Raw genomic sequence first — 24,730 nt, 5'->3', positions numbered from 1 at the left:
GATCTGGAATGCACTGCCTAAAAGGGTGGTGGAAGCTGATTCAAACGTGGCTTTCAAAACAAAATTGGATAAGCACCTGAAGGGAAAGAAATTGCAGGTCTTTGAGGAAAGGGCAGGGTAGCAGGTAAGCTCAGGCAGAAGTGGAGATGGGAAACTTTACAGAGGTGAATGTATGCAGTCTTGGTGATGGAGAGGATATGAAGTCAGAAGTTCAGCTCAGAGGCAAACAGGATGGTAAGGTTTCAAATAGTCTATTCAGCCTCAGACAGTATCCAGGAAAAGGTATGGAATTTGTGGATTGGTAGGGATGGTGGGGTGGGGGGGGCGGGGGGAGGGCCGGGTACCGAAGACAATGGCTTAGCTCTTTGCAATATTCAGTCTGAGGAAATTTATGCTCGTCCAACACGGGGGCTGAATTTTATCAGCCCCTCGATGCCATGGGTTGTGGAAGGGCAGCCCATAAAATGATAGCGGGAGCGGCCCGCCCACGACGCTGAGAAGGCCCTACCTGATATTAGCGGCGGCGAGGCCTCGGTGCAGCCCCCCCCCCGTCGCTTGGTGGCGGGGCCAACATTAAAATATTGAAATGAGTTAAATTAAAATGCAAATTAACCTACCTGCAGCCGACAGCTGTCCCACACCGATTTTATGGCCAACCGGTCACAACTCGCACGCCTTCGGAACTCTGTCGGAGAATCATCTGACCTGCCACTCATCTTTGCACAATTATATGCTTTTTCCTTAAGTTTAATGCTTTCCTTAACTTCTTTAGTTAACCACGGATGGTGGGTCCTCCCCTTAGAATTTTTCTTTATGGTAGGAATATTCTTATTCTGAATATTCTGAAATATCCCCTTAAATGTCTGCCATATCTCTATTGATCTATCTCCTAGCCTAGTAACCCAGGTCACTTCAGCTAACTCAGCTTTCATGCCCACATAGTTGCCCTTATTTAAGTATTATGACCAGGTAAGAAAGGTGTCTAGGGGTCCCTCTCAGCCTTCACTTGGTCTTACCATTTAATTTTTAAAATACCGTGTTTTTAGCTCCCCCTTGGTGAATTCTTGTTCACCGCTTCCCAATTATAAGGCAAAGAAACCAGCGCAAAAATGTTTTCTTAGGTTTAAAGAAGATTGAAATTTATTAAACTTAAACTCTAATTCAGTTGACACTTGCAGATACATGACGCACCCACGCTAGCATGCATACGCGAGAAGAGCAGAAGAAAAACATAAAGTGAAAAGTCTGAGGCAATATCTGTAGAGTTTTTGTTATGGTTCTTCAAGCCCACTGTAGAGTCCTTGATTGTAGGTAGTTCTTGCTTTTTGATGGGGCCCAGGATTCTTCTTAAACTTTGTTTGCTATAGGAGACTTTTCTCTCTTGGGGTTCATGTGTCTTCAGTGGATTCAGAGGCTTGAGAAAGAGAGATGGGAGCAGACAGGAAAGATCTTCTCAGTCCAGGAGCAAACAGACACTTTCAGTTCAAACTGTACAATTCAGAAAAACCCAGGTTGCCAAGCAGGTTAGTCATGTGACTAACTGGTCTGACCAGGTCTTGGATTAGATCACCTTAGCAGTCTCTGGAATGCTCCTCTTAGACACAATACCTGGTGATTAAGGTCCATTGTGGGTTGAATGTGTCAGGGAATGGTCCTTTGTCCTTGCAAACACTGTCTGTTAATATGCAAATGTCTTTTCCAGCCACGGCTAATCTGTTTAACAAGTCCTTTTTTCACTCCAGTAATAGTTTAAAATCAATGTTCATGACAAAATTAATGTGTGTCATTCTTGGCAGGTGGGGGCCTATCATGACAAAGTTTAAAATACTAGTTTTAGACCCACTCTTATCTCCTTCAAACTGGATGTAAAATTCAATCATATTGTGGTTGCTGCTACGTACAGGTGGCTTTACTCGGAGGTCATTATTAATCCTGTCACATTACACAATACCAAATCTAATATAACCTGCTCTCTGGTTGGTTCCAGGATGTGCTGCTCTAAGAAACTATCTCGAAACCATTCTATGAACTCCTTATCCAGGCTACTATTGCCAATCTGATTTTTCCAGTTTATATATAGATTAAAATCACCCATGATTATTGCCATCCCTTTATCACAAGCACCCAATATTTCTTCTTGTATACTTCGTCCTACATTGTGCTTACTGTTAGGGGGCCTGTGGACCACTCCCACTAGTGACTTCTTTCCCCTAATCTTCCTCATCTCCACCCAAACTGATTCTACATTCTGATCTCCTGAACCTAGATCATCTCTAACTATTGCACCAACGCCATCCTTGATTCATAGTGCTACCCCTCCACCTTTATCTAGCTTCCTATTCTCCTTGAATGTCATACACCCCTCAAATTTCAGGGCCCAATCCTGGTCATCCTGCAACCACGTCTCCGTAATTGCTATCAGATCATATTTACTTCAATGCGCGATGTCAGTTCATCTACTTTGTTATGAATGTTACCTGCATTCAGATACAGAGCTGTTAGTTTTGTCTTTTTGTTATCTTTGTAACATCTAGTCTTGACTGTTGGTGTGTTTTTAGGTTTTTTCTCTCTGTCCCTTCCTGCCATTCTCTGACCTTCATTTCCCATATTACTATTCTGCTCTCCTGCCTTGACTCTACCCCTTGATTTGCTACATCTACCCAAGCTTGATCCCTCACCCACCTTGTTTAGTTTAAAGCCCTCTTTACTTCACTAGTTATACGGTTTGCTAGAACACTGGTCCCAGCATGATTCAGGTGTAGACCATCCCAATGGTACGGCCCTCACTTTCCCCAGTACTGGTGCCAGTGCCCCATGAACCGAAACCTACTTCTCCCACACCAGTCTTTGAGTCACATATTCATTTCACTAATCTATGTGCCCTCTGCCAATTGACATGTGACTCAGGTAACAATCCAAAGATTATTACCCTTGAGGTTCTGCTCTTCAATTTGGTGTCTAGCTCCTCATACTGTCTAAGTAGAAACGCCTTCCTAGTCCTACCTATGTTGTTGGTACCTACAAGGACCACGACAACTGGATCCTCCACCTCCCACTCCAAGTTCCTGTCCTGCCCTGAGCAGATGGCCCGAACTCTGGGCAACACAGCCTCCTGGACTCAAGCTCTTGGCTGCACAGAACAGTGTATATCCCCTTCACTATACTATCCCCTATTACTACATTCCTTTTTGCTTCCCCCACTTGAATGGCTTTCTGTACCACAGTGCCATGGCCAGTCTGCTCATCCACCTTGTAGACCTCACTTTCGTCTACACAGGTTGAGAGCACCTCAAACCTGTTTGATAATTGCAAAGTCTGAGGTTCCTCCACTACTATCTGCACCATCTCTTTACCTGCCTAACTCACAGTCACATCCTCCTGTCTCTCACTGCTGACCAAAACAGATGACCTTGTTCTACAAGGTATGACCCGTCTTCTGGAAAGAAGTGTCCATATATTTTTCTCCCTTCCTTATGTTGCGCAGTGTTTGCAGTTTAGCTTCCAGCTCAGTAATCCTGATCCGGAATTCCTCTAGCTGCTTACACATTCTGCAGACGTGTTCGTCCTGGATCGCCTTGGCATCCAAAGCTCTGGTCGCCACATTACCAGAAGGACATGGAGGCTTTGGAGAGGGTACAGAAGAGGTTTACCAGGATGTTGCCTGGTCTGGAGGGCATTAGCTATGAGGAGAGGTTGGATAAACTCGGATTGTTTTCACTGGAACGATGGAGATGGAGGGGCAACATGATAGAGGTTTACAAAGTTATGAGTGGCATGGACAGAGTGGATAGTCAGAAGCTTTTTCCCAGGGTGGAAGAGTCAGTTACTAGGGGACATAGTTTTAAGGTGTGAGGGGCAAAGTTTAGAGGGGATGTGCAAGGCAAGTTATTTACACAGAAGGTGGTGAGTGCCTGGAACTTGCTGCTGGGGGAGGTGGTGGAAGCAGGTACGATAGCGACGTTTAAGAGACATTTTTACAAATACATGAATAGGATGGGAATAGAGGGATACAGTCCCCGGAAGTGCAGAAGGTTTTAGTTTAGACAGGCATCAAGATCGGCGCAGGCTTGGAGGGCCGAATGGCCTGTTCCTGTGCTGTACTGTTCTTTGTTCTTTTGTTATTTGTATACCACAGCTACAACATAACACCTGTCCTGCCATTGCTATTAGTTAATTTACTTTAATTACTTCCTTAATTAACTTCGAATAATTCCTAGAATAATTCTTCCGAATAGTATAATTTACTGTGCTTATTAAATGCTCGTACAGCTACAACTAAAGTTATACTTTACTTAATTACACAGATATGTGTTATAGGTATTTATTCTAATTATTTTATTTTATCTTTTATTAATTTTATATTTTATTTTGTTTTAAAGGGTTAGTTCTTTTTATAGATCTACCTTAACTCTGGTGTCCTAAGCTAGCTACTATCACACTGTCCCTTACATGAAACACTTACCTAGCAAAAGCTAACAAAACAGAAGTCAGCTCACCAGCTGTTCCCTTCTGCTTGTGTGCCTTAATTAATTATAAGGTAGTTATATCAATTTTAATTTGAAGTTTTTTTCTAATTTGTAGCTATTTACACAGACACCCCAACAATAATGCACTAACCTAGCTATTTACAGATGCTCCCCAACAGCAGTTACTCACCAACCATTCACCTTACAGCTTTCCTGTGATGTCACTGTTCATTGCACGCCGACTCCTGTCCACTGCTCTCCCGCAAGGTAAGTGCTATAGGTCACAATCCTTGGCCTTTATTTAACTGCTCCCCGCTCCTTCCACAGGTCTGCTCCTGTCTGCTGCTCTCCCGGAAGGCAAGTGCTGTTGTGGGGCAGAAACCTGATTGGAACTGTTCAAACATGGAATTGCAGGAAAGATGGGTACAGATTTAGGTAGGGCTCTTTCTAAAGATTCCAATGCATCCATAATCATATGGAAATTTAAAGTATAACTGAATCTAGCACTTATATAAGATTGATTGATCTTATCTCAGAATGGCTTTTAAGAATGCAACAGCATTCTTTTCACCATGTTGTCCAACAGGAGCCCCAGGCATGGCAATGGCAATGGCAACATCGGTTTAGCAACACACACTGATTTTAGTAAATCTCTCCTTATACAAAATACAAGTAAACTTACATCACTTGTATATTTACCTAAATGTCTACTGCCATTCAATGTGAAACTTTACAGTCTTTCATTCATCATTGTTTGGAATTCTGGGATGAATTTATCAAGACGTGGCACATCTTAGTGCAGCATCTCGGTTTTTGTCAAGCAGTTGCAAGCAGTACTTTAACTTCAACAGAGTGAATGTTAAGAAAATAAGAACATTAGAAATAGGAACAGGAGTAAGCCACTTGGCCCTTTAAGCCTACTCCACCATTGAGCACGATGATGGCTGATCTTCTACCTCAACTCCACCATGCCACACTAACTCCATATCCCTTAATAGTATTCAAAAATCTATCAAATTCTCTCTTGAACATATTCAACGACTGAGCAAACACAGTCCTCTGGCGTAAAGAATTCCAAATATCCATAACCATTTGAGTGAAGAAATTTCTCATCTCTGTTCTAAGTGGTCAATGGAACTTCTAAGTCTGTGAACCCTAGTTCCAAACTCCCCAGCTAAGGGAGACATCCTTCCTGCACCTGCCTGTCAAACACTTTAAGAATTTGGTATGTTTCAAGGAGATCACCTCTCATTCATCAAAATTCCAGGGAACATAGGCACAGTCTGCTCAATCTCTCCTCATAGTGCAATCCTCTCATCCCAGGAATCTGTCTCCTTTCAAGGCTCTGATATCCTTCCTTAGGTAAGGAGACAAAATCTGTACACAGTACTCCAAAGGTGTGGTCTCACCAAGGTCTTATTCAATTGCAAAAAGACTTCTTCACTCTTCTAATAAAGGATAACATACCATTTACTTTCCTAATTGCTTGCTGTATCTTAACGTACTGTGATTTGTGTACAAGGACACCCAGGTCTCCCTGAATATCAATATTTCCCAGTCTCTCACCATTTAAAAAATATGCTGCTTTTCTATTTTTTTCTTCTAAAGTGGATGGCTTCACACTTCCCCACATTATATTTCATCTGTCATGCTCACACCCACTCACTTAACCTTTGTGTCCTCCTCACAGCTTACTTTCCCACTTAACTGTTATCAGCAAACTTGGATACATTACACTTGGTCCCCTCATCTGAGTCATCAATATAAATTGTAAATAGTTGAGGCCCGAACACTGTTCGTTGTGGTACCCACTAGTTACAGGTGTCAACCCAAAAATGACCCTTTATTTCTACTCTGTTTTCTGTCCCTTAACTAATCCTCAATCCATAGAATGTTGACTTTCACATCAAACCACCCCCCGCCCATTGCTTTATCCAGAATGTGGTTTGACGATGCTTGCCCTTTGCTATGATGTGCCTTGTTGGAGCTGTTTGTTACTGGTTGGGCTTTTTTCTTTTGCTGGCCTGAAGCAGTTATTCTGATTAGTCAAGCTGACCATCATGACTGCTCCCCATTATATACAATGTGTCTGGTGTTTTCATTGTCTGAAGTCTGGAGTTTTCATTTGTGTTACATACCATTTTAGCAGCTAGCTAATAGATAATAACCAAGGAAATGAGAGACACACAAAAATCAAAAAACAAGCAAACTGCTTGGTATTACTAATTTTTTTATTTGCTGATAACAAGTGCAATTAACCATATCTGCATTCCCAATCAGCCTAACATATTGGCCAACATGATTTTAAAACTCAGTTTGGGTTCTACCACGATGACTCAGTTCTAGACCTTGTGAGGTCCAAACATGAGTAAAAGAGTTGGATTCCAGAGACACGACAAGAGTAACTTCTCTTGACATCGAGGCAGAATTTGACCCACTGCGGCACCAAGGAACCCTGGTAACCCTGAAGTCAATGGAAATTATGGGGAAAACTTTCTAGTGGCTGGAGTTATACCTAGCACAAAGGAAAATGGCTTCTGGAGGCTAATCATCTCAGCCCCAGAACATTAATGCCAAGAGTTTCACAGGGTTGTGTTCTAGGCTCAACTAGTTTCAGCTGCTTTATCAATAACCTTCATTCCATCATCAGGTAAGAAGTAGAGCTAGTGGCTGCAGTGCTCAGCTTCGTTTGCAATTCTTCAGCCAATGAAGCAGTCCATTCCCATATACAAAAAGATGTGGACAAAATCCAGGCTTGCACTTATAAGTGCTACGCAATGATCATCTCCAATGAGAGAAATACCACCTCCCTTTGACTTTCAATGACATTGCCAAATCTTTCACCATCAACTTCCTGGGGGTTGAGGTTGGCCAGAAACTCAACTGGAGCAACCACTTAGATGCCGTGGCTTCCAGAGCAGGTAAGAAACGGAACTTCAATTATCCTAATAGAGACTGGGATAGTAATTGTGTAAAAAGATTGGGGGTAGGGAGAATTTCTGAAGTGAGTGCAGGAGAATTATCTTGATAAGTATGTTTCTAGTCCATCAAGAAAGGAGGCATTGCTGGGTCTGGTTCTGAGGTAAGTCAAGTGAATCAATTGTCAGTAGTGGAACATATGGGGAACGATGATTATAGCTAATCTAAACCTTATGGCACTATGGAAAAGAACAAGGGGTAATCAAGAGTAAAATGGTTAATTGGAGGGCCAATGTCAGTGGGTTGAGAACAGGCTCTGTTAAATTGGGATCAAAGATTGGTAGGCAAAACTGTAATCAAACATACAAATATACAAACATACGAAATTGGAGCAGGAGTAGGCCACTCGAGCCTGCTCTGCCATTCTACTCCACATTTCCACCTACCCCCGATAACCTTCCACCCCCTTGCTTATCAAGAATCTATCCACCTCTGCCTTAAAAATATTCAAAGACTCTGTTACACTCTCTTTTGAGGAAGAGAATTCCAAAGACTCAGGACCCTCTGAGACAAACAAATTTATCCTCATCTGTCTTAAACAGGCAACCCCTTATTTTCAAACAGTTAATCGGACATTGGGCTGCCTCTAACTCAGAGATGGTTCCGGTACATTTTCCAAGAAGGGGAAATGTAGGACAACCAAAAGCAGAGTTCCCTGGATAATGAAAGTGAGAGTAAGATGAAAAAGAAAAAAGGTGCATATGACAGATGTCAGCTTGATAATACAAGTGAGAACCAGGCTGAATACAGAAAGTTCAGAAGGGATGTGAAAAAGGAAATAAGAGAAGCAAAGAAAAAGTAAGAGAAGAGACAGGCAGTTAACATTAAAGGAAATCCAAAAGTCTTGTAGAGGCATATAAATAGGAGATGAACAGTATGAGGAGGGCTGGAGCCATTTGGAGACCAAAAAGGAATCTTACAATTCGAAGCAGAGTGCATAACCGAGGTACTAACTGAGTACTTTGCATCTGTCTTTACCAAGCAGCAGGATATTGCCAATGTCATAGCAAAAGAGGAGGTAGTTGAGATACTGTATGGGCTAAAAGTTGACAAAGGAGGTACTAAAAAGACTGGCTGTACTTAAAGTTGGTAAGTCACCAAATCGGATGGATGCATCCAAGGATGCTGAAGGAAGTAAGAGTAGAAATTGCAGAGGTATTGGCCATAATCTTCCTCCTTAGATACAGGGGGTGGTGCCAGAGGACTGGAGAATTGCAAATGTTATACCCTTGTTCAACAAAGGGCATAAGGATAACCCCACCAACTACCAGCCAGTCAGTTTAATCTCTGGTGGTGGGAAAGCTTTTAGAAATGATAATCTGGGACAAAATTAAGTCACTTGAACAAGTGGGGATTAATTGGGGAAAGCCAGCACAGACTGTAGATGCAAATGTTTAACTAACTTGATTGAGCTTTTTGATGAGGTAACAGAGTGTTGATAGAGTCATAGAGTTATACAGCACAGAAACAGGCCCTTCGGCCCACCATGTCCGCACCGGTCATCAAGCCTATCTATTCTAATCCCATTTTCCAGCACTTGGCCCGTAGCTTTGTATACTATGGCATTTCAAGTGCTCATCTAAATACTTCTTAAATGTTGTGATAGTGAATGTGAGGGTAATGTGATTGATGTGATGTATATGGACTTCCAAAAGGTGTTTGATCAAGTGGCTCACCACCTGACTCTCCAAAGCCTCTCCACCATCTACATGTACAGGTCAGGGGTGTGTTGGAATACTCACCACTAGCCTGGATGGGCCCAGATTTAACATCAAGTGTCAGCAAAGTGAATCCTGTAGAGTAAAACGGTCAGTGGCAGCATAGATAGAAAGTTGGCTGAGTGACTGACTGGAAACAGACTAGTTGTGAACAGTTGTTTTTCAGACTGGGGGGAGGTATACAGCAGTGTTCCCCAGAGGTGGATGTATGTCTTAATGTATATGGACTTGGTTAAATTTCAAAATTTGCAGAAACTTGGAAGTATTGTAAACTGTGATGAGGATAGTGATGGACTTCAAGAGGACATAGAAAGGCTGGTGGAATGGGCTGATGGCAGATGAAATTTCAGGCAGAGAAGGGAATGGGGTCAGCACCTGAACAAACAAAATTGGCAGGGCTATGGGGAGAGGGTGGGGGAGTGGGACTAGATAAGTTGCACCTGCTCTTGCAGAAAACCAGCAGGGGCTCGATGGGCCAAAAGACCGCCCTCTGTGCTGTAACCATTTTATGATTCTATTCTGTGGTGAGTGGCTCACCTCCTGACTCTCCAAAGCCTCTCCACCATCTACATGTACAGGTCAGGAGTGTGTTTGAATACTCGCCACTAGCCTGGATGGGCCCAGATTTAACATCATAAGCTCAACACCATCCAGAACAAAGCAGTTTGCTTGATCAGCAGCTGTTCATCCACCAGCTTAAACATCTACTCCCGCCATCACTGATGTACCTTGATTGCAATGTGTCATATCTACTGGATACACTGCTGCAACTCACCACCTCCAAGTCACATGATCCAAACTTGGACATATCACTCTTCCTCCATGGTCACCACATCAGAATTTTAACTCCCGACCTAACAGCATATTATTACACAGACTACAGTTCAAGACGACGGCTCACCATCATCTTGAGGGCAATTAGGGATGGGCAATAAATGCTGGCATGTCAACAAGGCCAACTACCCGAAAATGAAATTTTTAAAAAATGAATTAGTGACAGAATCTCCTCATATAGTATGGAAAGGAAAATGAATAACATTCAATTTTTTATTCTTTCATGGGATGTATTTTTTTAAAACTTTGCAATCTGTATGAAAACTCAAGTCAAAGCAACACCGGTAACTGCATGAGAAAAGGGGTAGCAACAGGGAACACTGACACGCTTGATTTAATTGCTTCGAAACCTAAGAATTGTAGACAGCATAGAGTCGTACAGCATAGAAACAGGCCCTTTGGCCCACCACGTCCATGCCAACCATAATCCCTATCTATCCTAATCCCACCTGCCTGCCTTAATTCCATATCCCTCTATGCCTTGCTCATTCAAGTACCTGTCCAGATGCCTCTTAAATGTTGCTACTTTTCCTGCCTCCACCACCTTCTCTGGCAGCTCATTCCAGATACTCACTATTCTTTGTGTGAAAAGTTTACCCCTTTGATCCCCTTTAAACCTCCTCCCTCTCACCTTAAATCTATGCCCTCTAGTTTTAGTCACCCCTACCATGGGAAACAGACTCTGGCTATCTACCCTATCTATGCCTCTCATAATTTTATATACCTCTATCATGTCCCCTCTCAGCCTCCTTCGCTCCAGGGAAAACAGGCACAGCCTATCCAATCTCTCTCTTTATAACTCAAGCCCTCCAAACCAGGCAACATCGTTGTGAATCTTTTCTGCACCCTATCTAGCTTAATCGCATCTTTCCTGTAGTGCGGCGACCAGAACTGCACTCAGTACTCCAAATGTGGCCTAACCCACGTTATGTACAACTGTAACATGACGTCCCAACTCTTGTACTCAATGCCTCGGCCGATGAAGGCAAGCACGCCATACGCCTTCTTCACCACCCTGTCTACCTGTGTTGCCACTTTCAGGGAACTATGTATTTGCACCCCAAGGTCTCTCTGCTCAACAACACTCCCCAGGGCCCGGCCATTCACTGTATATGTCCTGCCCTGGTTTAACTTCCCAAAATGCATCACTTCACACTTGTCTGTGGGAAATTCCATTTGCCAATCCCTTGCCCACTTTCCCAGTTGATCTATATCCTGTTGTTTCACTGTCTGCTATACCACCAATTTTGGTATCATCTGCAAACTTACTAATCATGCCCTCTACAGTCACATCCAAGTCATTAATATATATGACAAACAACACAGGGCCCAGCACCGATCCCTGCGGTCCATGCTATAAGTAGGAGCTACAGGCATGAGCAGGGGATCTCTACCATTTTACTCTTAGAAGTATGTGATAATCCATCACCTTTTAAAGCAACGTTACTGGTATATCAATCTTTTCTCAGTGCTGCTGAACCCTTATATCCAATTCCCACTCGGAGGAGACCTTTCCTACTGCTTCCACATGCTATAGTCACCCCCGAGTGCTTTTACAATCCTCAACAAGATTCTTTCAGTTCCTTGCATCTTCACCCATGATTCCCATCCTAGTAAATCTTACCTGTACCCTCTTAGGAGGGAACGGGAGAGAGGCAGACTGAAAATCCAAAAGCAGCATGTGAGAAAGAGGCAATCAAGAAAAACAAAGCAAAATAAAAAAGCATAGGGTCAGTGAGCACAAGAGACTGAGTCGAAATAAGCAACATGTGAGTACAAGAGAAGGCAGTGCCTGTGGTCAGACAGAAAACAGAGAGTCAGGCTTCCAGACAGTGAAAAGCACTTCATTTTTCTGTATTTGTCATATATTTATCATACAGTCAGCAAATGCAATTGACAATTTTGCAATTTAAAAACCAGCTCTCCCCAGGTTCTCAACTGACAGTTAAGAAAAAGCCAAGTGTGTTGGGTCACATTCTCCTGGGCCTCCTCAATACTAACAAAGCCCTGCAGACCTTACTTTGCCAAGACCCCAAGGCTTCAATCGCCAGTGCTCAGATTCCAGGATACTCCCAACAATACTCCCAGGCAGAGGGCCCCTCCTTCCTTTTTGTTACCAGATGCCGTAACTCCTTCTCAAGTGCTACTATCTCATCCCCAGTGCTACCAATGCCCTAGATTATTCTTCCTATTCCCCTGTAATACCAAAGTTCCTCCTGCAGATAACTTAAAAGCACCTATCACTAAAACCCCTAACCCCACAACTGCGACTAAACCAAATATACAAAGATTAATTTAAAAACTTGTTGTTTTGGCTTCTGTCTGCCACAATAAGGCTAAGCAGATTTTAAAACAAATGTGATATAATGGAACGAATAGAGAAATTCTGAATGCTCAAATCCATTCTTTTAAAGTGGGGTTATTCAACCTGCAGTCTGTTTCCAGTTCTATTCAGACCTCCATTGTTTTACCCTCCCACCAGAAGAAACAAGTCTGCTAGTAAGATCATCGGAATTTTTTTAGAAAAAGCATTTGCAGTGTTAGCCATCATCAGGAGTGATGAACAGCTCTTATTCCTTGCAGTCCTGCTTCAATCCGCATTCAATTCAAGAATCCCCAATCGGGTCAGCTTATTCAAGCAGACTTTTTGCCACCTCACTTATCTGAGGGCTGTGAACTAAGGGTGAGAGCAGAAGAAAGATAGCTTACCTTGGAGTTGCTGATTGACCTGGTCACTCAAAGGCTGAACCTGATAATGCCAGCAATCCTGTCCTCTATAGGCACCCACATAATCTGGGATATTTCTTTCCTTCGCAGCACAGAGGCATTGGGAATCCGATAACTATTTATTAGAGTAGGCAGCAGGGGAAACTTTCCAGAACCATGGAGGGCTACTAACATTGAAGGAGAAAGGGGCTGTTAGTCTGGAGAATTGAGATACTGGAAGGGAAGGAAGCTGTTGTAATGACTTTAGCAATAACCTGCTCTGTGATGCTCAGTTTGGGTTCCGCCAGGGCCACTCAGCTCCTGACCTCATTACAGCCTTGGTTCAAACATGGACAAAAGAGCTGAACTCCAGAGGTGAGCTGAGAGTGACTGCCCTTGACAACAAGGCAGCATTTGACCGAGTAAGGCATCAAGGAGCCCTCGCAAAACTGGAGTCAATGGGAATCAGGGGGAAAACTCTCCGCTGGTTGGAGTCATACCTAGCGCAAAGGAAGATGGCTGTGGTTGTTGGAGGTCAATCATCTGAGCTCCAGGACATCACTGCAGGAGTTCCTCAGGGTAGTGTCCTAGGCCCAACCATCTTCAGCTCCTTCATCAATGACCTTCCTTCAATCATAAAGTCAGAAGTGGGGATGTTTGCTGATTGCACGATGTTCAGCACCATTCACGACTCCTCAAATACTGAAGCAGTCCGTGTAGAAATGCAGTAAGACCTGGACAATATCCAGGCTTGGGCTGATAAGTGGCAAGTAACATTTGCACCACACAAGTGCCAGGCAATGACCATCTCCAACAAGAGAGAATCTAACTATCTCCCCCGACATTCAATGGCATTACCATCACTGAATCCCCCACTATCAACATCCTAGGGGTTACCATTGACCAGAAACTGAACTGGAGTAGCCATATAAATACCATGGCTACAAGAACAGGTCAGAGGCTAGGAATCCTGCGGCGAGTAACTCGCCTCCTGACTCTCCAAAGCCTGTCCACCATTTACAAGGCACAAGTCAGGAATACTCTCCACTTGCCTGGATGGGTGCAGCTCCACCACCGACGCACAGTGGCTGCAGTGTGTACCATCTACAAGATGCACTGCAGCAATGCACCAAGGCTCCTCAGACAGCACCTTCCAAACCCGCGACCTCTACCACCTCTAAGGACAAGAGCAGCAGATGCATGGGAGCATCACCACCTGCAAGTTCCCGTCCAAGTCACGCACCATCCTGACTTGGAACTATATCGCAGTTCCTTCACTGTCGCTGGGTTAAAATCCTGGAACTCCCTTCCTAACAGCACTGTGGGTGTACCTACCTCACACGGACTGCAGCGGTTCAAGAAGGCAGCTCATCACCACCTTCTCAAGGGCAATTAGGGATGGGCAATAAATGCTGGCATAGCCAGTGACGTCCACATCTCATGAATGAATTTTAAAAAAATCTCTAGACAGGAAGAAGCAGTGGGGACTTAGGATGCCAGATGGCAAGAGGGTGTGGATCCAGGTTGAGTTTCCAAGGTTTCTTGAGTCTCTTCATAACTGCTCTACAATGTGCTTGATGAAAAAAAGGGAGGAAATGTTCGCACCTGTCTGCCACTGCACGACCAGGCATTTTTTTTAAAGAGATGAACAAAAGTGAGAAACATTGCTCAGATTCTTTAGAGTTGTAGAGTATCAGCCATTAAGCTGAAAAGGTGTTGAGCTGTCAGGAGGATTTCTAAAATTTTATTGGAACATTCACACCGCCACACTACACCAAAGTCAATCGAGGTTGTAATTATATGTGAGGAAGGATAAATTACCCACCCATGGGGCGGGGACAGTATTTATAATACAGGAAGGAGGGGTTTAATGTTGGTGGGAGCCATCTCCCATACTCACACTGGCAGGTTTCAAGCGGTTAATGATTGTGCTCTTTCCGCTGTTGTCCAGCCCCAAGCAAAGGACATTCACCTCCCTGCGCTTCAACCTCAGCCAAACGGCCAACTTATCCAACAAGCCCATGGCTGGATTGGGCGGCAGTGACTCGGGTCTCCTGTTTGGTTGCCAGGTCCCTCTGCTCTCGCTTGTGTGTTTGCAGTGACGCAAGTGCAAAACTCAACCTCCCTGTCCGTGCACCCGGCTCCCAGGCAACAACTGCTCGCCACCTGCGCTGGATGGGGATGGGTGCATTTATCCTGAAAAAGAGGATTGCACATTCAGGTCAAGGAGCCAGGGGACGCCGTATGCTCTTCTAGGTTTTTTTAAACATTAGTATCGCGCTTGTTTTGCTGGGAGAGGAATACATAATCGCTGTCCAACAGCGGCCCATTTCAAGCTCGACTGCACAATTTTGCTTGCGCTTGCTTTCAATGAACAGAGCAGCATCTTAATCGACGACCACGAATCCAGACTGCAACCGGAGTTGCTTTCTGTCCGAATTCTCAGATTGTAGTTGACGAGTCTGACGCTTGATCGAACCCTTAAGGAGACATCGGATTGTCCAAATGCCACCAGCAAAATTAAAATAACAACAAAAGTGCCCTCTTTTTACAGGGATACAAACAATAAACACCCAAATCATGCCAAAGAAAATGAAAACTTAGCAAATTAAATAATATTTTCTGCATCGTCTATGCACTTCAGTCCCTCCTTGTGCCCACTGGTCGCAGCTAACCTTAAGCATACCAGCGGCCACTGCATGCTCCTTTGCAGAGTCACCCATGCACGGATACTGCCGCGGACGAGACAGGCAGCCAGAGAGACGATTTCCACAGACCGCAACAAGCATGGCCTGTGGATGGTTACCTTGGGTTGACAAGTGTATGTGTGTTTGAAAATAATAGATATTCTAGATATAAAAATTGCACTTTAGGGATTGAGATTGTATTGCAAGGGCAGTACAATATAAAACTAATAGAATGCTTGGGTTGTACGAGGCTTTGTTACAGCACTGTTGGCCAATACGTGGCTATTTGGGAATCCAGGTGTAGCTAATCACATTTTTCATTAATAAATTAAAAATGAGAAAAGAGAGAACCTGCATTTGTATAGCATCTTTCGGAACTTCATGACACCCTAAAGTGCTGTAAAACCAATTAAATACTTTTAAATTGTAGTTATTGCTGCAATGTAGGGAAGCACAGCAATAATTGAAAGGTAGCAAGGTCCCACAAACAACAATGTGATAATTGCCACATAATGTGTTTTTTTTTAAGTGATATTGGCCAGGATATAGAATGGTTACAGCACAGAAGGAGGCCATTCGGCCCATCATGTCTGCAGGCTCTCTGCAAGAGCAACTCTCCGAGTCCCACTCCCCTGCCTTCTCCCGATGCCCTGCAAATTTTCTCTGTTCAGGTGATTATCCAATTCTCTTTTGAAGGCCTTGATTGAATCTGCCTCCACTACGCTCTCATGCACTGCATTCCAGATCCCATTGCTGTTGCTTCTTTTGCCAATCACCTTAAATCGGTGTCCTCTGATTCTGTATACTTCTGTCAATGGAACAGTTTCTCCCTGTCTACTCGATCCAAAGCTCTCATGATTTTGAACACCACTTTCCTCAGGGTAGTGTCGTAGGCCCAACTATCTTCAGCTGCTTCATCGATGACCTTCCTTCAATCATTAGGTCAGAAGTGGGGATGTTCGCTGATGATTGCACAATGTTCAGAACCATTCGTGACTCCTCAGATACTGTCCGTATAGAAATGCAGCAAGACCTGGACAATATCCAGGCTTGGGCTGATAAGTGGCAAGTAACATTTGCGCCACACAAGTGCCAGGCAATGACCATCTCCAACAAGAGAGAATCTAACCATCACCCCTTGACATTCAATGGCATTACCATCGCTGAATCCCCCACTATCAACATCCTAGGGGCTACCATTGACCAGAAACTGAACTGGAGTAGCCATATAAATACCGTGGCTACAAGAGCAGGTCAGAGGCTAGGAATCCTGTGGTGAGTAACTCACCTCCTAACTCCCCAAAGCCTGTCCACCATCTACAAGGCACAAATCAGGAGTGGATGGGTGCAGCTCTGACAACACTCAAGAAGCTCGACACCATCCAGGACAAAGCAACCCGCTTGATTGGCACAGTGGAAGCAGTGTGCACCATCTACAAGATGCACTGCAGCAATGCACCAAGGCTCCTTAGACAGCACCTTCCAAACCGTGACCTCTACCAATCAGAAGGACAAGAGCAGCAGATGCATGGGAACACCACCACCTGCAAGTTCCCCTCCAAGCCACACACCATCCTGACTTAGAACATAGAACATTACAGCGCAGTACAGGCCCTTTGGCCCTCGATGTTGCGCCGACCTGTGAAAGCATCTGACCTACACTATTCCATTTTCATCCATATGTCTATCCAATGACCACTGAAATGCCCTTAAAGTTGGCGAGTCTACTACTGTTGCAGGCAGGGCATTCCACGCCCCTACTACTCTGAGTAAAGAAACAACCTCTGACATCTGTCCTATATCTATCACCCCTCAACTTAAAGCTATGTCCCCTCGTGTTTGCCATCACCATCCGAGGAACAAGACTCTCACTATCCACCCTATCTAACCCTCTGATTATCTTATATGTCTCTATTAAGTCACCTCTCCTCCTCCTTCTCTCCAACGAAAACAACCTCAAGTCCCTCAGCCTTTCCTTGTAAGACCTTCCCTCCATACCAGGCAACATCCTAGTAAATCTCCTCTGCACCCTTTCCAAAGCTTCCACATCCTTCCTATAATGCAGTGACCAGAACTGCACACAATACTCCAGGTGCGGCTGCACCAGAGTTTTGTACAGCTGCAGCATGACCTCGTGGCTCCGAAACTCGATCCCCCTACTAATAAAAGCTAGCACACCATATGCCTTCTTAACAGCCCTATTAACCTGGGTGGCAACTTTCAGGGATTTATGTACCTGGACACCAAGATCTCTCTGCTCATCTACACTACCAAGAATCTTCCCATTAGCCCAGTACTCTGCATTCCTGTTACTCCTTCCAAAGTGAATCACCTCTGTCTTTTTCCGCATTAAATTCCATTTGCCACCTCTCAGCCCAACTCTGCAGCCTATCTATGTCCCTCCGTAACCTACAACATCCTTCGGCACTATCCACAACTCCACCGACCTTCGTGTCATCCGCAAATTTACTAACCCACCCTTCTACACCCTCATCCAGGTCATTTATAAAAATGACAAACAGCAGTGGCCCCAAAACAGATCCTTGCAGTACACCACTAGTAACTAAACTCCAGGATGAACATTTGCCATCAACCACCACCCTCTGTCTTCTTTCAGCGAGCCAATTTCTGATCCAAAGCTCTAAATCACCTTCAACCCCATACTTCCGTATTTTCTGCAATAGCCTACCGTGGGGAACCTTATCAAACACCTTACTGAAATCCATATACACCACATCCACGGCTTTACCCTCATCCACCTGTTTGGTCACCTTCTCGAAAAACTCAATAAGGTTTGTGAGGCACGACCTACCCTTCACAAAACCGTGCTGACTATCGCTAATGAACTTATTCTTTTCAAGATGATTATAAATCCTGTCTCTTATAACCTTTTCCAACATTTTACCCACAACCAAAGTAAGGCTCACAGGTTTGTGAGAGACAGGGCTGTCTCTACTCCCCTTCTTGAACAAGGGGACAACATTTGCTATCCTCCAGTCTTCCGGCACTGTTCCTGTCGACAATGACGACATAAAGATCAAGGACAAAGGCTCTGCAATCTCCTCCCTGGCTTCCCAGAGAATCCTAGGATAAATCCCATCTGGCCCAGGGGACTTATCGATTTTCACACTTTCCAAAATTGCTAACACCTCCTCCTTGTGAACCTCAATCCCATCTAGCCTAGTAGTCTGTATCTCAGTATTCTCCTCGACAACATTTTCTTTCTCTACTGTAAATACTGACGAAAAATATTCATTTCACACTTCCCCTATATCCTCTGATTCCACACACAACTTCCCACTACTATCCTTGATTGGCCCTAATCTAACTCTAGTCATTCTTTTATTCCTGATATACCTATAGAAAGCCTTAGGGTTTTCCCTGATCCTATCCACCAATGACTTCTCGTGTCCTCTCCTCGCTCTTCTTAGCTCTCCCTTTAGATCCTTCCTGGCTAGCTTGTAACTCTCAAGCGCCTTAACTGAGCCTTCACGTCTCATCCTAACATAAGCCGCCTTCTTCCTCTTGACAAGCGCTTCAACTTCTTTAGTAAACCACGGCTCCCTCGCTCGACAACTTCCTCCCTGCCTGACAGGTACATACTTATCAAGGACATGCAGTAGCTGCTCCTTGAATAAGCTCCACATTTCTATTGTGCCCATCCCCTGCAGTTTCCTTCCCCATCCTACGCATCCTAAATCTTGCCTAATCGCATCATAATTTCCTTTCCCCCAGCTATAATTCTTGCCCTGCGGTATATACCTGTCCCTGCCCATCGCTAAGGTAAACTTAACCGAATTGTGATCACTATCACCAAAGTGCTCACCTGCATCTAAATCTAACACCTGGCCGGGTTCATTACCCAGTACCAAATCCAATGTGGCATCGCCCCTGGTTGGCCTGTCTACATACTGTGTCAGAAAACCCTCCTGCACACACTGGACAGAAACTGACCCATCTAAAGTACTCGAACTATAGTATTTCCAGTCAATATTTGGAAAGTTAAAGTCCCCCATAACAACTACCCTGTTACTCTCGCTCCTGTCGAGAATCATCTTCGCTATCCTTTCCTCTACATCTCTGGAACTATTCAGAGGTCTATAGAAGACTCCCAACAGGGTGACCTCTCCTCTCCTGTTTCTAACCTCGGCCCATACTACCTCAGTAGACGAGTCCTCAAACGTCCTTTCTGCTGCCGTAATACCCTCCTTGATTAACAATGCCACACCCCCCCCCCCCCCCCTCTTTTACCATCTTCTCTGTTCTTACTGAAACATCTAAATCCCGGAACCTGCAACATCCATTCCTGTCCCTGCTCTACCCATGTCTCTGAAATGGCCACAACATCGAGATCCCAGGTACCAACTTGGAACTATATCACCATTCCTTCACCGTTGCTGGGTCAAAATCCTGGAACTCCCTTCCTAACAGCAGTGTGGGTGTACCTACCCCACATGGACTGCAACGGTTCAAGAAGGCAGCTCACCACCACCTTCTCAAGGGCAATTAGGGATAGGCAATAAATGCTGGCCTGGCCAGTGATGCCCATATCCCATTAATGAATAAAAAACAATTCCAGTTGAAGTTGAACCAAAATTTTATACAGGTTTATCATAAATTCCTTGTTTTTATACTCTTATTTATAAAGCATAGGATTCCCTATGCTTTATTAACTGCTTTCTCAACCTGCCCTGCAACTTTCAATTATTTTTGTATATTGGAAAAACTTTTTTTTGAATAGTACCATGGGATCTTCTGCATCCAGATGAGCAGGCAGATGGGGCCTTGGTTTTAATGATTTATCTGAAAGTTGGCATCTCCCACAGTGAAGTACTCCATCAGTAATACAATGAAGTTTCAGCTTACATTGTGTTCAAGTTCCGAGTGTGGGAATTGAACCACAACGTTCTAATCGAGGTGAGAATGCTACCACTGAGAGAAGACTGATACTGCGATTGGACATGTAACCTCAATGCTCATATTTGCATGCCATATGTATTTTAACCTTTTTTGTGTATTTCATGGTAAAATAGGAAGACAAAAAGGAGAGCACTTAAATGTTTCTTGATTGTTTTGTGTGCTTTACTTCCTTGGCTACTGTTAAAATGGCGTGTTGGTGAAAATGCAGCATGTCGGCACATCGATACACTAGCAACAGCAGGGAGCTATCATTGTGGTCAACTCAGCCAATTGGAATTAACCAACATCGTATGTAAGGTGTTTTCGACTAAAATTAGTGGGTGTGACTAAGATGGTTTCACCATAGCCATGCGTGTGGCATGTTAGCAATTTCTATTGGACAACACTGTTTCGATTAACACTTGGAGAAGTGTGCCCAGTTTTGGAATCCACATATCAGAATATCAATACTCGAGAAGATCCAGTGGAGAGGAGCTGAAATGATACCCATTTTTGTTATTGGGATGGCACCAGGTGTTGGGGCTATTTTTAATAGTGAAACATTGGCTTAGAGGAGATGTGATTCAGTTAATTAATGATGAAAGGATTGGATTTAGTCTAATATAAAAGCAAAATACTGCAGATGCTGGAAATCTGAAATAAAAACGAAAAATGCTGGAAATACTCAGCAGGCCTGGCAGCATCTGTGAAGAGAGAAGCAGAGTTAACGTTTCAGGTCAGTGACCTTTCATCAGAACTGGCAAATGTTAGAAATGTAATAGGTTTTAAGCAAATAAAGTGGGGGTGGGGCAAAAGATAACAAAAGGGAAGGTGTTGATAGGACAGAGGGTCACAGAGAATAACTGACCAGCAGGTCATGGAGTAAAGGCAAACGGTGTGTTAATGGTGTGGTGAAAGACAAAGCGTTAGTGCAGAGAGGGTGTTAAATGATCAAATAATGAACAGCCCTGATGAAGCAAAGTAAAATAAAATTAAAATAAAATATAAAAATAAATAAAGAGGGGGGCCAGTCATGCTCTGAAATTATTGAACTCAATGTTCAGTCCGGTAGGCTGTAGCGTGCCTAATTGGTAAATAAAGAAGCTGTTCCTCGAGCTTGCATTGATGTCCACTGGAACACTGCAGCAAGCCCAGGACAGAGATGTGGGCATGAGAGCTGGGGGTGGAGGGAGGTATTGAAATGGCAAGCGACCGGAAGCTCAGGGGCATGTTTTCGGACTGAGTGAAGGTGTTCTGCAAAGCGGTCACCCAATCTGCATTTGGTCTCCCCAATGTAGAGGATACCGCATTGTGAGCAGTGAATACAGTATACTAAATTGAAGGAAGTGTAAGTGAATCGCTGCTTCACCTGAAAGGAGTGTTTGGGGCCTTGGAGAGTGAGGAGAGAGGAGGTAAAAGGGCAGTTATTACACCTCCTGCGATTGCATGGGAAGGGAACGAGGTGTCAGGGGTAATAGAGGAGTGGACCAGGGTGTGGCAGAGGGAACGATCCCTTCAGAATGCTGACAGGAGGGAGGAGAAGATGCATTTGTTAGTAGCATCACATTGGATGTGGCAGAAATGGTAGAGGATGATCCTTTGGATATGGAGACTGGTGGGTTGGAAAGTGAGGACAAGGGGAACCCTGTCACGGTTTTGGGAGGGAGAAGGGGTGAGGGTAGAGGTGCGGGAAATGGGCCAGACACGGTTGTAGGCCTGGTCAACCACAATGGGGGCGGAATCCTCGGTTAATGAAAAAGGAAGACATATCAGAAGCACTGTTCAGTTCAGTTTAGAGATACAGCACTGAAACAGGCCCTTCGGCCCACCGAGTCTGTGCCGACCATCAACCACCCATTTATACTAATCCCATATTCCTACCACATCCCCACCTGTCCCTATATTTCCCTACCACCTACCTATATTAGGGGCAATTTATAATCGCCAATTTACCTATTAACCTGCAAGTCTTTGGCATGTGGGAGGAAAGCGGAGCACCCGGAGAAAACCCACGCAGACAAAGGGAGAACTTGCAAACTCCACACAGGCAGTACCCAGAATTGAACCTGGGTCGCTGGAACGGTGAGGCTGCAGTGCTAACCACTGTGCCGCCCAAGGTAGCATCATCAGAGCAGATGTGTTGGAGACGGAGAAACTGGGAGAATGGAATGGAGTCCTTTATAGGAGGCAGGATGTGAAGAAGTTGAGGTAGCTGTGGGAGTCCGTGAGCTTATAATGAATATTAGTAGACAGTCCATCTCCCAGAGATGGAAACAGAGAAGTCAAAGAAGGGAAGTGTCCGAGATGGACCATAAAGGTGAGAGTAGGGTGGAAACTGGAAGCAAAGTTAATAAAGTTTTCCAGTTCGGGGCGGGAGCAGGAAACCGATAGTCATCAATGTACCGGAATAAGAGTTGGGGGAGGGGGCCTGAGTAGGACTGGAACAAGGAATGTTCGACATATCCCACAAAAAGACAGGCATAACTAGGACCCCTGTGGGTAGCCTTGAAGGAAATGAGTGGAGTTGAAGGAGAAGGTGTTCAATGTGAGAACAAGTTTAGCCAGGCGGAGGAGGGTGGTGGTGGATGGGGTCTGGTTGGGCCTCTCTTCAAGGAAGAAGCGGAAAGCCCTCAAACCATCCTCGTGGGGGATGGAGGTGTAGAGAGATTGGACATTCCATAGTGAAGAGGAGGTGGTTCGGGCCAGGAAACTAGAAATTGTCAAAATGGCATAGGGCAGCAGAAGAGTCACAGATGTAGGTGGGAAGAGACTGGACCAGGGGAGAAAAGATAGTCAAGGTAGGAAGAAATAATTTCTGTGGGGCAGGAACAGGCTGGTGGTTCGGTTATTTAAGGTTGTAAACCGTGGTGCGAAGTCAACTCCCCCTTGTCCCCTTTATTCCCTGCACCCACTTGATCCTGGCTGTCACGTGGGACTGAAGTCCTCTTAATTCAGGCTCAGGCTGGGTGTTTGGGATATCGGATTTCAAGAGAGCCACCCTCCAGCTTAATCCACAGCTACAATAGTACAAAGAGGAGGAACTCAGTCCTTTCTTTAACTATCACTTTACTTTATTCTCGTTGTTGTACAATGTACGAATAAGGCTTATACACTTAGTTAGACAAAAGCATGCGACTCCAACTGAGTTATACAGTTAATAACAAAACTAGCTAGAATTCATAAGCACACCCACTAGGTTCCTCTGACATTTCCCTGACCTAGTCACAGAATACAAAGGATATTACCTGAAAAAGGGAGAGTTAACGCTGGCCAGGTGTTCTGTTCTCTCTCTCTCTCTCTCCTACGTCGTCGTCGCGTCGCTCACGCAAAGTCTTCCACTTCCACGATGGTTGATTTCCGGAGTTTTCGCTGGCTCTATGCCCAAAAGGCTCTCCTCTTATCCTCCCTCTTATCTCTCCTGAATCGGACATTGAAAAACATGATATCTGAGCTGTCTCTTTCCGGTTGGTTTAAGCTTGCTCACTTCGTTCACATCTTCTCTTAATTGGCCCAGGCCCAAAGACACACCGTGTCCAAATAAGACCCTTTTCCTGTGATCGATCCTTTGTCTTGTCTTGTCTCATAAAGTAATTAGTTCAAACTGTTTGTTTTTTTACCAGCACAGGTCAGTGTCCAAGCTCCAGGTTACTACAGGTCAAACGATCCCAGCAGTTTGTAACAGATTCTGTATTTCTTACAGCCCCTGACCAACATCTCCCCCCTCATGATCCAAAGATACTTATCTTAGGATCATCAAGTTTCCCTTCTCCGTGAACCATTCCCGAGAATGTCATTGTCCCCCAGTGGGTGTGCAATACTGTTACATATAAAAAGATACATTCCTAAAACTTAGTATATACAGTTTTTTTATATTGATAATCGTTCCTTCTGTTTCATTATAGCCCCATCATCCAATCTTTGAAAAATTTCATTTTTCCACCTTCTAAGCTGATATACATTGAGTACAACAATTATTAGCGCACATAGAATCACTATGACAGCAATATGTGATACAATTCTGACCCATGGATGTATTTGAACATTAGATCCCCAATTCCAAAACTTATTCCAAAACCCTGGGTCACTCAACAGTTCATTTGCCTTGTTGGCATGAGTTCTAATTGTTTTAGTGTGTTTATTCCATTGATGAATTATCTCTTTTGCCTCTTCTGCTATTTGTGCCCAATCCGCTGTCAGGTGTGGGATGGGTGGTAATTCGGTGGCAATATATTCCCTTGCCTCTTGATCTGTATCAGTACGCTGGACCATAAGATTTTCCTTTATCACTATCCTCATTATTGGCTCAGGCAGTACTTATCCACCAACAACCAAGTCCGAGGTGACATTGTGAATGGCTACATTGTGTCCCTCCAGAGGGCACTGTTTCCATCCCTTGTTGTAATTCATAGCAGCCGTGGCTATGTAATACGTTTGCCCCACA

General features: G+C 44.3%; 1 protein-coding gene across 1 annotated transcript in view; it reads right to left on the bottom strand.

The window, feature by feature from the left end:
* Positions 1-14,726, bottom strand: part of LOC137377414 (ADP-ribosylation factor-like protein 6) — a 41,500-nt gene extending 26,774 nt beyond the window's left edge. The window contains exon 1 of the mRNA XM_068046994.1: positions 14,604-14,726. Coding sequence (XP_067903095.1) covers positions 14,604-14,726 — 123 coding nt within the window. The remainder of the gene's footprint in view (positions 1-14,603) is intronic.
* Positions 14,727-24,730: the final 10,004 nt, after the last annotated feature.

Source organism: Heterodontus francisci, chromosome 15 (genome assembly GCF_036365525.1).
Source record: "Heterodontus francisci isolate sHetFra1 chromosome 15, sHetFra1.hap1, whole genome shotgun sequence".
In the NCBI taxonomy this organism is placed as follows: Eukaryota; Metazoa; Chordata; class Chondrichthyes; order Heterodontiformes; family Heterodontidae; genus Heterodontus; species Heterodontus francisci.
The sequence above is the reverse complement of the archived record's forward strand: the minus strand, read 5'-3'. Positions and strand labels throughout refer to the sequence as shown.